The sequence below is a fragment of the Alosa sapidissima genome, chromosome 17 (assembly GCF_018492685.1).
Source record: "Alosa sapidissima isolate fAloSap1 chromosome 17, fAloSap1.pri, whole genome shotgun sequence".
Taxonomy (NCBI): Eukaryota; Metazoa; Chordata; class Actinopteri; order Clupeiformes; family Clupeidae; genus Alosa; species Alosa sapidissima.
In genome coordinates, this window is record NC_055973.1 from 19266530 (window position 1) to 19278133 (window position 11604).

Sequence of the window (11604 nt, forward strand, 5' to 3'; positions counted from 1 at the left end):
GCATCTCACAACAACAACAGAAATTAACATGTCAACGTCCTCCTGCTGATTTGTTGAGGCTGATTAGTAATCACAACATACAGGTCAGGTGGTTCTGATGAAGAACAGCACTGTTGAGAAATGCCTGATCTCACCCCTGAACAGATCGATGGCTGAGCGCTTTATGAGCTGAAGAGCTAGACAGGAATAACAGGGTTATCAGGGAGGAAAATGTGCCGGAGGAGGTGAAGAGCTGATCAATGGGACAAGTCGATGCTCACCTTCCCATCATCAGTACCAAGTTGCTGTTTGCCATCACGCACGGCTGACTGCTGATGACCCGAGGGAGAGTGTGTGTGTGTCTGTGTGTCTGTGTGTGTGTGTGTGTGTGTGTGTGTGTGTGATGTGTATATGTTTGTGTGTGTGTGTTTGATGTGCATAATGTGTGTGTGTGTGTGTCTGATGTGCATAATATGTGTGTGTGTGTGTGTATGTAATGTGTGTGAGTGTGTGTGTGTGTGTGTAATGTGTGTGAGTGTGTGTGTTTTTTGTGTGTGTGTCTTTGTGTGTTACCCCTCCTCATCTCGCTCCAGTAGCTTGACTGCCTCCTGGTGACCATTGCTGCGGGCGATGTCCATGTGTGTGTGTGTGTAATGTGTGTGAGTGTGTGTGTCTTTGTGTGTTACCGCTCCTCATCTCGCTCCAGTAGCTTGACTGCCTCCTGGTGACCATTGCTGCGGGCGATGTCGAGGGCTGTGTGTCCGCGTATGTCACGGGCACTGCGGCTGGCGTGGTTGAGCAGGAGTGCCCGGACGATGCCGGCCGCACCGCTCTGCGCCGCCACGTGCAGGGGAGTGGCCTGGGCGTGGTTGCGGGCGTTGACGTCGGCCTGGCGGGAGAGGAGCTGCAGTGCGCTGGGGAAGCATCCGGAGCGCGCTGCCAGGTGGAGCGGCGTCCAGCCGGCGTCGTCCGCCAGGTCCGGCTTTGCGCCTGCCGCCAGCAGCTGAGTCACCACCTTGTCCTGTGCATGGTGACAGGCCAGGTGCAGCGCTGTCCAGCCCTGAGACCCGCGAGCGTCCACCTCCCCGCCCTGAGCCTCCAATGCCAGTACTGTCTCCCCGTGCCCACGCAGTGCGGCCAGGTGTAATGGCGTCCAGCCCTGGGCAGTTCGCGCGTTGGTACCCTCTCCGTGGCCCAACAAGTAACGGCAGATGAGTGTGTGCCCGCGTACCGCCGCCAGGTGCACAGGTGTGTGTCCGCGCGCGTCAGCGCTCGTCACGTCCGCCCCGCGTTCCACCAGCAGCCGCACCATGCGCACGCGGCCCTCCTCCACCGCCAGGTGCAGCGGGCAGTCGCCAGCGCTGTCAGGCAGCGAAGGGTTGGCACCCTTCCCCAACAACAGCTTGGCGATGCCCAGGTGCCCATAGGTGCTGGCCATGTGCAGCGGTGTGCGCCCGTGCTGCCCCTCCCTCACGTCAATGACCGCCAAGCGTGCCACCAGCACCCGCGCCACCCCCTCGTGCCCGTTCTGGGCTGCCAGGTGCAGCGGTGTCCACTGCTCCTTCTCAGTGGCGTCCGGAGGCGCCCCGTGCTCCAGGAGGAACCTGGCCGCCCGCTCGTCGCCATTCTGGGCGGCGAAGTGCAGCGGAGCCCAGCCGTCCTCGTCCCCGAGCACCACGTCGGCCCCCTGCTGCACGAGGAGTGCGCTGATGTCGTGGAGTTTGCAGAGCACGGCAACGATCAGAGGGGTGTAACCGCGCTGGCTCTGAGCGTTGACCTGTGCCCCGAGGCCGAGCACGCGCCGCACGCTCTCCATGTCTCCGCTGGCCACCGTGTAGTGCAGCAGCGAGTTGTTGTCCTTGAAGCGCATCGCCACGTGCTCCTGGCGCAGGCTCCGATGGAACTTCTCAAAGTGTTTCTTGGTCAGGGACTCCAAAGCATCGTCGTTGGCATCCTCCTCATTGCCAGCCTCTGTGAGGAAGGGCAGCAGAGACACACTCTTACTGGTCACATACACATAATGGCTTTTAAAATGATACACCAGAATATTATTTTCTGGAAAATATGGTGGAAAAGATAAATGGCAAAAAGGTAATCGATGTAAACGATGACTGCTCACAAATTTCTCCAAAAGAAATGAGTTTAATATTGCAATGACGGACAATAGAATATGATAAAATATTCATCGCAGATGAAATATGAGACCACTTACCTGGGAATGGCGGAGCTGCTGGTTCCTTCGAAAGAGAAAGAGAGAGATAAAAGGTTGTTAGTGGGGACTAATAGACTACTGGCAAGTAAGAAAATTGCTTGTTTAAACAGATGTATGCCAGCGGACATCTTTTATGTGAGCGAAAACAGGTAAAAGTGCTCCACAAGAAAAATGGAAGAAACGTCAGAGCTGTTTGTCCTCAGGTCAGGGAGTGAAAGTTGTAGCTAGAACTCTGCCAGTAATGCCCCCTAAACTGACATTGCATTTTCACCGGTGCTCCAGCAGGGTGTGTGTGTGTGTGTGTGTGTGTGTGTGTGTGTGTGTGTGTGTGTGTGTGTGTGTGTGAAAAGGCAAGACCAGATAAGGCTGGGATGGGGGGTTAGGCCGGATTGAGAATGTGAACTAGAGGGAGAGATGCTTATCTTCAGTTTGAGATTAATATAATTGTGTGTGTGTGTGTGTGTGCTTGGTGGTGGTAGGTAAACTTACTTTCGGATTGGGCATTGTGCTGTATGGAAGGGTAGGTATCTCCTTATTGCGCCCACGACCAACATCAGGGATTTTCAGAACCTCACTCAGGACCTCGGTCTTCTCAATGATGTCTGGTAATAAAAGGATCGGCACATCCATAACTCTGACAGCACAGAGTTAGCATGGTTAATGCAGGTGACAGGTGAGAGCTAAGGGCACAGGCTAACAGGAGAGAGCTACCTATACCAGGAGAGAGTTGGCATAGGTGCATTGCTAACAAGAGAGGACTGCCATGGGTCATAATGCTAAACTTTAAACAGAGATTGCTCAAATTCCGTGTAATGCTAACAGGGTATGGCTAACATGGGTTACAAACCCCTTGAAGAATGTTAGCATGATTTATCATACCAGCTATACATTAGATATATGCCCAGTCAGTGCAACATTGAAATGTGTGGAGTCATATGTCAGGTACACAATAACACCAAGTTTTTGGCAGTGTCTCTATAATAATGTAAGAGAACCTGTTTGCCAAAGTCACACGACTTGACAGTGCTGAGCTGTCTGTAGCCCAATCGAGACATTGTTTTGTTTACAACGCTATTAATTACATAGCAACATTGTGCCTTGTTGCCCCTCTTAATCTGATTCATACTGCTCATCATGCAGCCATTATGCAATGCTGAAGAGAAACCACCGCCGCAGGCCCAACATATTACATTCAGTCTCTGCTAATGTATGCTAATTAGGTGTGTATCATTTCTTATCAGAAACCTGCTGGCGGAATGTCTGCCGCTCCACTGAATACTTATGCACACACGCAGGTGTAATTAAGAACGATCAGCAGATTTTCCTGTCTGTGTGTCCTTCAGAGTGTTTTGGCCCATCTACGACCTTAGACACGGGGCAGGCTGCAAGCAGCTCGCACGGGGCCTTATGATGGATGGCAGAGCACTCGTGTCGGTCACAGCCCGGCATGCAGAAGCTAAGGGGCGGAGGGCGTAGGAGGGCAGGCTAGGCCGATGCTGTAGCGAGGGAGTTTATTTGGCAGGGGAAGTCTACAGGGCTTAGAAATGGGGTGGAGAGTGCATCAGGAGGCAGAGAGGACAGAAGGGAGAGATTTTATAACAGGGTGGAAAAACTGAAGTGTTCATCACCATCTCTACCCTTATCTGCCTTGTCCTACTGATCTTGACTCTGGTCAAGGTCTCTGTATATTAGTCTTTGTAAAGTGTAGTTCCCTAGTAGAAAGCCCAGTTCACCACCTAAACACCACCGAAACACTACCTAAACACCACCTAAGCACTACCTAAACACCACCTAAGCTCTACCTAAACACCACCTAAGCTCCACCCTAATCCTTCTCTGTCTTTTCCTGCTGACCTTGACTCTGGATAGAGCATCTGCTGAATAATGTAATGTACTGTAATCTCTGTTCAATTTGCACTTGAGGTGATGATGCACAAAGCAACTGTCTGAGCAACGTTGTTCCAGAGTGTTGTTGATCTAGTGCGCTCCCGTTGTTCCAGAGTGTTGTTGATCTAGTGCGCTCCCGTTGATTTTGTGCTTCAGTCACGATTCAACTGTCATGATCATCTCATCACGGCCCTGTCACTACAAGCGTCTTATGCTTGATCACCCTCAAGCACATTGGACTTCCTTAATTTAATTTATATAGTGTATTTAGTATTTAGTTTTGTTAGTTTTCTTATCTTTCTTATCTTCTACTGTCTTTATTGTACAGTGGCGTTTAGTTATATGTTTATACTTATACTTATGTTTACCATTTCTGCTGTAAGTGCATGTTGTGTGTGATGTCTGTATACTACTGAGACCCTTGAATTTCCCCATGGGGATCAATAAAGTATCTATCTATCTATCTATCTATCTATCTATCTATCTATCCATCAGGAAACACAGAACCATTCATGTGGTTCCCCAGCAGCACTGCTCAAAAAGTTACCCCATGTGTATCATCACCTTTAGTGGTTTTCCCAAGAAAGCCAGCATTTGGACAAGAACTGGGGTCTAATTAGACAGTTAGGAAGTATTTTAGAAAGCTGGCCTCTGATTGGGCAGTAAGACATTTTCTGGGAAGACTGGCCTATAAATGGGAGGTTAAGCTGCATGTGTGAACGGTGAGCCTGAGAAGGCTATTTTGTGACTGGGTGGAACTTCAGTTCAGAACACAGTTGGCCTGTGATTGAGTGGTACCTGAAAAATCTGGCCTGTGACTGGGCGGTATCAGAGAAGGTTGGCCTGTGATTGGGCGGTATCTGAAAAATCTGGCGTGTGACTAGGTGGTATCTGAGATAGCTGGTCTGTGATTGGGCAGTACCTGAGAAAGCTGGTCTGTGACTGGGCAGTACCTGAGAAGGCTGGCCTCTGTTTTGGGTGCTGCTGCCAGCACTCCTGCATGATGGCGATCATGTCCTGGCACTCACGGGGCTTGTCGTCTGGAATTTTCGCCACGCTCGGCCGCTTCCCCGACGACACACGGATGATTACTTCTGTCATGTTGGCCCCTAGAGCCATGAAGAGAGAGCGAGAGAGAGAAAGAGAGAGAGAGTGAAAGAGAGAGAGAGTGAAAGAGAGGGAGAGAGTGAAAAAGAGAGAGAGAGTGAAAAAGAAAGAGGGCGAGACATGAGGTAGGTTGTGGAGAGTGACAGGACTGGTTTGGTTCAGCTGAGTGAGTGTGTCAGTTGAGTGACAGGTCGTGTTTAAACCAGCGCAGCATGAACTTACCAGCATAGGGCTTCTTCTGCGTGAGAATCTCCCACACCACCACAGCCACGCTGCAGACACAGAGCAGAGGAGCATAACCAATGAGGCTGCAGCATGCAGGCGGCAAAAACTCTCTATGCATCAGGTGTCAGATGCAAATCCATTCTGACAGTGCTAATATCATTCATCCTGAGAAGTGATTGTGCGTCTGCCTCTCACCTGTAAACATCGTACTTGTTTGTGGGGGGGTCTGGGCTCTGGCAGAAGGCCTCAGGGGGAACGTAGCTGATGTTGCCTCTGGCCGTCAGATGCTCCATCACCGCCATGCCTGAGCACCCCTCCCACTTTATCACGCCGAAATCTGAAATCTGCAGAGACACAACTGAGATGTGGGCGTCTGAAGACACAACTAATCTGGAGAAAACTAGACACAATTCAACATCAGGAAACTATACAAATCCTACAAGGCATGAAGTTAAGTTGTTGGCTGTGTTTCCAGTAATGGGAAGTTGTTATGCACTCTGTATTTTAAATATTCTGCTTTGTGTGTTTTATGTCTTCTATTTTTTTCTATTTCTATTTTTTTTCTATTTTATGTACATTATTTTCAACTATTGGCCTTTTAGTATTATTCTTTGCTTTTGTTTATGTAAAGCACTAACAAACAAACTAGCCCTGAGTAGGAACTGCTCTTTATAAATAAACCTGCCCTGCTTTGGCCTCAAGCCCTGCAGAAATCACTACAGCCATAGACCATGTCTTGACTGGGAGTCACTTTGTTTTTCTTTAGTCTGTTTGTTTTTCTTTCTGTGACTTAAGACTAAGTCACTACAGAGGGAGAGCCAGAGGCAAAGAGCACACAGATACAAATGTGTGATGTCATATCCCTCGGTGACTACATTTTCGGACCATCTATGACCATCTCTACCCTTATCTGCCTTGTCCTACTGATCTTGACTCTGGTCAAGGTCTCTGTATATTAGTCTTTGTAAAGTGTAGTTCCCTAGTAGAAAGCCCAGTTCACCACCTAAACACCACCTAAGCACTACCTAAACACCACCTAAGCACCACCTAAACACCACCTAAGCACTACCTAAACACCACCTAAGCTCCACCTAAACACCACCTAAGCACTACCTAAACACCACCTAAGCTCCACCTAAACACCACCTAAGCTCCACCCTAATCCTTCTCTGTCTTTTCCTGCTGACCTTGACTCTGGATAGAGCATCTGCTGAATAATGTAATGTACTGTAATCTCTGTCCTGGTCCTGTCTCTCAGACCTTCTCTGTCCTGCGGTCTACTCATCTCTCAGGCCTTCTCTTCACTTCTCCTATCCTCCTCCTGTGCTGTTGTTGTGATGTCCTGCTGACCTTGACGTGCAGGTGGTCGTCCAGCAGGATGTTGGCCGGCTTCAGGTTGAGATGGAGGAGGGGCGGGTCCATGCTGTGCAGGAAGTTCATTCCCATGACGATCTCGTGGATCATCTGAAATTTCTTGGGCCACATGAGTGTGTGGCTGGACAGCAGGCCGTCCAGAGAGCCTTTGTTCATGTACTCCATCACGACGGCCTGCGGGTCGTTGCACATGCCATAGACGGAGGTGATGTACTTAAACTTCACTTTCCCCAGCTTGGTCACTTCCTCCATCAGGTCCCTGATAACGAGAAGAGGAAACTACAGCTGAGAGTCTATCAGTACATCTGAAATGGGCCACACACACATACACACACACACACACACACAAGGAGACTACAGCTGAGAATCCATCAGTATTGTACATCTGAAATGGCCAACACACACACACAAGGAGACTACAGCTGAGAGTCCATCAGTACATCTAAATTGGCCAACATACACACACACACACACACACACAAGGAGACTACAGCTGAGAGTCCATCAGTACATCTGCAATGGGCAACACACACACACACACACACACACATACAAACACACACACACACATACAGTACGTCCACACACACAAGGAGACTACAGCTGAGAGTCCATCAGTACATCTGAAATGGCCAACACACACACACACACACACACAGGAGGAAACTACAGCTGAGAGTCTATCAGTATATCCGAAATTACCAACACAAACACACTTTGAATCCTCTGGTGACAATGCTTCATACTTCATCCAGGTAAGACTAAGGAAACTAGATGTACCGCAAAGCGATATAAAATATGACCGCCACTCAGTCCTACACATTCTCTCCGGAAAAATAAATCACGCTTGTCAATTTGTTTCCATCTCCTACTCCATCCACTACTCTTTCATCTTTTGTGTATGTAAGTGAGTGTGTGCATGTGTGCATTTGCTTTTGTGTATATGTGTGCTTCTGTGTGTGTGTGTGTGTGTGTGTGCATGTGTAGTGTACAGTCACTAATTGTACACATATATTTATTTATTGTATGGTCCCCCATGAACGGAATTCAACAAAACTTGCATGCATTCAGAGGGTGTCATAATGATCCTACACTTCAAAATCTGTGCAGTTTTGAACCTGTCAGCCAAAGATACCTGCGATTACAATGCGTCATGCGCCTCTACTAGTATACGCAGTACCCATTACAACTGTAGAGGCCATGGAGAGAAAGATCAGCAGCCACTTGCGAAGATGGCTTGGCCTACCCCGAAGTCTGAGCAGTGCTGCCCTGTACGGCAGTAGCAACACCTTGAAGCTTCCATTCAGTGGACTCACTGAAGAGTTCATGGTGACTAGAACTCGAGAAGCCCTGCAGTACAGGGAATCCAGGGATGAAAAGGTGGCATCGGCTGGTATCCAGGTGCGAACAGGCCGGAAATGGAGGGCAGTCGAGGCTCCGGAAGTCGCGACTGAGGCAGAAGGTACTGGTGGGGTCCATAGCCTCAGGACGCGCAGGTATTGGCTATTTCCCATCAACCAGGGTGGACAAGGCTCAGGGAAAACAGAGGCAACATCTCATCCAGCAGGAAGTGCGGGCAGGCGTGGAGGAAGAACGAGCCAGCAGGATGGTGGGTATGGGACAACAGGGAGCTTGGACTAAATGGGAGAATGTTCTGCAACGGAAGATCACCTGGCCCAACATCTGGAGAGCAGACTCCCTTAACATCAGGTTCCTAGTCCAAGCTGTTTATGATGTCCTGCCCAGTCCATCCAACCTCCATGTCTGAGGCAAAGCAGAGACACCATCCTGCCTCCAGTGTCCAGGAAGGGGATCCCTGGAACACCTCCTCAGTAGCTGCCCTAAAGCCCTTGGAGAGGGGCGCTACCGCTGGCGCCACGACCAGGTGCTGAAGGCGGTTGCTGAGAGTATAGCCAAGGCCATTACTACCACCAAGAACCACAGCAAGCCTCAGTCAATCAGATTCCACAGAGCTGGAGAGAAGCCCACTATCCAAGCGAGGGCCAGGTCAGGTCTCCTCACAACCGCCACAGACTGGCAGCTAGAAGTGGACCTGGGCAAACAGCTGAAGATCCCAGCAAGAATAACAACAACACGGCTCCGACCAGATATGATCATTGTTTCTGATTCCACCAAACAATTGACCATTCTGGAACTGACAGTGCCCTGGGAAGAACGCATGGAGGAGGCTAATGAGCGGAAGCGTGCCAAGTACCAGGAGCTGGTGGAGGAGTGTAGGAGCCAAGGCTGGAGGACTTACTGTGAAGCCCTGGAGGTGGGATGCCGAGGATTTGCAGTGCGGTCCCTCTGCAAAGTCCTCACCATGCTGGGCCTCACCGGTGAGGCAAAGAGGAAGGCCATCAGATCTGCAACTGAAGCCGCAGAAAGAGCCACAAGATGGCTTTGGATCAAGAGGGCTGATCCGTGGAAGAATGCTGCTGGGACACAGGCCGGAGTCTGATCAACTTGGGCGAGGGTGTCTGATGTTGAAAGACCCGAAACACCCAGTGACCCCAGGTTACATCACTGATGATGTGTCCCAGCGCATCAGCAAGATGTATCTTTCAACAATTGCTTTTTCATTTTTAACTATGTGGCGCTATACTGTACATCAAATGAGTGGTTATGGGTAGACATGGCCCCTTGAGACCAACATTACTAAAAAAATGTGGTCTTCCTAGGCCCTAAGGCAGGGGTGGGCAAACTTTTTGGCTCAAGGGCCACATTGGGTTTTGAAAATTGGCCAGTGGGCCGCACGACAACACCACCCCCCCCCCACCCCCCCCCCACCCCCCCCAATAAATTGTGCACTGTCGCTTTAAGACAGTCGCTTTAATTCACATTTATTTCTCAATGATCTTCTGCCTGCTCCACTATGGCTAGTGCTGTACCTATGGCTGGGCCCTCTCACAGTTTTTAAATGGTCAGTAGTGGGAACTACTGTTGCCTTCATGATTTCCAGTTTACAGTTTCTTATAAGAAGGAGATATCAGTTATCAACAATGACAAGCCAGCTGGAACCTGCAGCTCTCTCTCCCTCTCGTGAGTACAGACGCGTTCCCAATTAAATGGATTGCATAATGTTCATGTTAGATCTGCTGCAAAGGAGATAACTAAGAGTTAACTTAATTTAACATGATGTCATCTCTATTTAACATGATGTTTTGTCATTGACATTGTAAACGTTCTCTAAGGAGAGTGAACAGCAGTTTGCAGTAAAGCTAACCAACATCGTCTCTATCGCAGGAAAAAAATAGCGAGCAGCCTGATAACCAAATGAAATGCTCGGCGGGCCTGATGAAAGTACTTGGCGGGCCGCAGTTTGCCCACCCCTGCCCTAAGGTTCTCGAGATATTCACAGAAAACTGAGCCCACCCTACCCTCCTTTCGGGAGGTCCAGTCTGGTGGGGGCGAACCAAACATCAATGGTTCCATGTCATCCTTGTGGGGCTACATGCCCACCAAGTTTTGTGCACCCCGGTCTTTTAGTGTCCCAGGAATCATAACTGAAAAAATTTTTTTTTTAAAAATCCGGAAAACAACTCTAACTCAAACTCTAAACCTATTTGACCGCCGCTTCACTGCACGGCGGTCATAATAAACTACCGGTACATTTTTTTGGTTTGGTATCATTTAGAGCAATCTAACTGCAGTTAAACTTGTTGCGCTGGCTTGGCAGAGAAGTGAAACACAGGTGTTCAGTGATTGGGATTGGGATCACTGAAACAAGGAGTGAAAACAAGGAGAGTTTACAGTACACTGCTGAGCTGGGAGTTCATACTGGGCCATCACACGTCCTAGATATGAACAATAAATGAGGTGTGTCATAAGTGCACAGGTGTGCTACTTGTGTTGTGTTACCTGAAACCTGCAATTTATCATAACATTGACTCAATACATGAGATGTCGCACCAGGTGTGTACTGTATGCGTGTTCTACTGGGTGTGTACATTACCTGCGTGTGTCTTGCCTGCTTGTGTGTGTGTGTGTGTATGTGTGTGTGTGCATGTGTGTGTGCATGTGTTTGTGTGTGTGTGTGCGCGTGTGTATGCGTGTATGTGTATGCGTGTATGTGTATGTCTTACCTGCTTGTGTGTGTCTGTATGTCTTACCTGCTTGTGTGTCTGTGTGTGTGCATGTGTGTGTGTTTGTGTGGCATACCTGTAGTGGCTGGCGTTGGAGAAGCATTTGAGGGCGCAGTTCTCCCTCCAGAGCTTGAGCTTAACGCGGTAGACCCGTCCAAAGCTGCGCTCTGCCACTTTCGCCCAGTCTCCCTCAAAGTCGTCGCGGCAGAAGAGCCGGAACTTCTCCAAAACCTCAGCGCCGACGGAAGCCATCGCAATGCCTGCTCTCTGATCCCATGTGAGTGCGAGAGTGTGAGTGTGAGAGTGTGTGTGTGAGAGGGTGTGTGTGTGTGTGTGTCCCTCTGCCTTGCTACTGAGAGGCGTGACACTTACCAGAATCTCTGAGATGTTTCATGGAGTTGTTGTAAGGTTGGCGGGGAGAGGGGGGGGGGGGGGGGGTCATTTGCATAGAAATGTTCCAGAGCCGGTTCTTTAGGCCTGGAGGGTGGAGAGGCGGGCTGGCAGGCGGGACGGATTTCTCACTCGAGGCCTCTCAAACTGGCTGTTCCACATTGAGCTATGGCTCTGATGCCCAGGCCTAATTTAGACACACATACACACACTCTCTCTCTCAGACCCAGATGGACTGTTTGAAGTGATTCCTTTCACTCTCTGTGAAGTGAACTACTCAAACTACTCCACACACACACACACACACACACACACACACACACACGTCTGTTTATGGAGAAGGAC

General features: G+C 49.5%; 1 protein-coding gene across 2 annotated transcripts; it reads right to left on the reverse strand.

The window, feature by feature from the left end:
• Positions 1-494: 494 nt before the first annotated feature.
• On the reverse strand, positions 495-11248 carry ankk1 (ankyrin repeat and kinase domain containing 1). 2 transcript variants are annotated; one of them, XM_042067669.1, is made up of 9 exons: positions 10946-11248; positions 6761-7043; positions 5606-5754; positions 5408-5457; positions 5032-5187; positions 2681-2793; positions 2192-2216; positions 698-1950; positions 495-584 (listed from the first exon to the last, which is right to left on the reverse strand). In XM_042067669.1, exons 1-9 carry the CDS (start codon positions 11119-11121, stop codon positions 549-551), a joined length of 2241 nt encoding a protein of 746 aa, XP_041923603.1. In that variant the 5' UTR covers positions 11122-11248; the 3' UTR covers positions 495-548. The 2 variants fall into 2 exon arrangements, with proteins under 2 accessions (XP_041923603.1, XP_041923602.1); XM_042067668.1 differs by having other exon boundaries at positions 495-1950.
• Between the last annotated feature and the right edge of the window lie 356 nt (positions 11249-11604).

Excerpts from the sequence above, each read along its gene's own strand:
- ankk1 (XM_042067669.1), bottom strand. The coding sequence starts at position 11,121 with ATGGCTTCCGTCGGCGCTGAGGTTTTGGAGAAGTTCCGGCTCTTCTGC. Across the intron at positions 5,458-5,605 it reads AACAAGTACGATGTTTACAG|CGTGGCTGTGGTGGTGTGGG; the intron begins GTGAGAGGCAGA and ends CTGTGTCTGCAG. Across the intron at positions 585-697 it reads GCAGCAATGGTCACCAGGAG|GCAGTCAAGCTACTGGAGCG; the intron begins GCAGTCAAGCTA and ends GGTCACCAGGAG.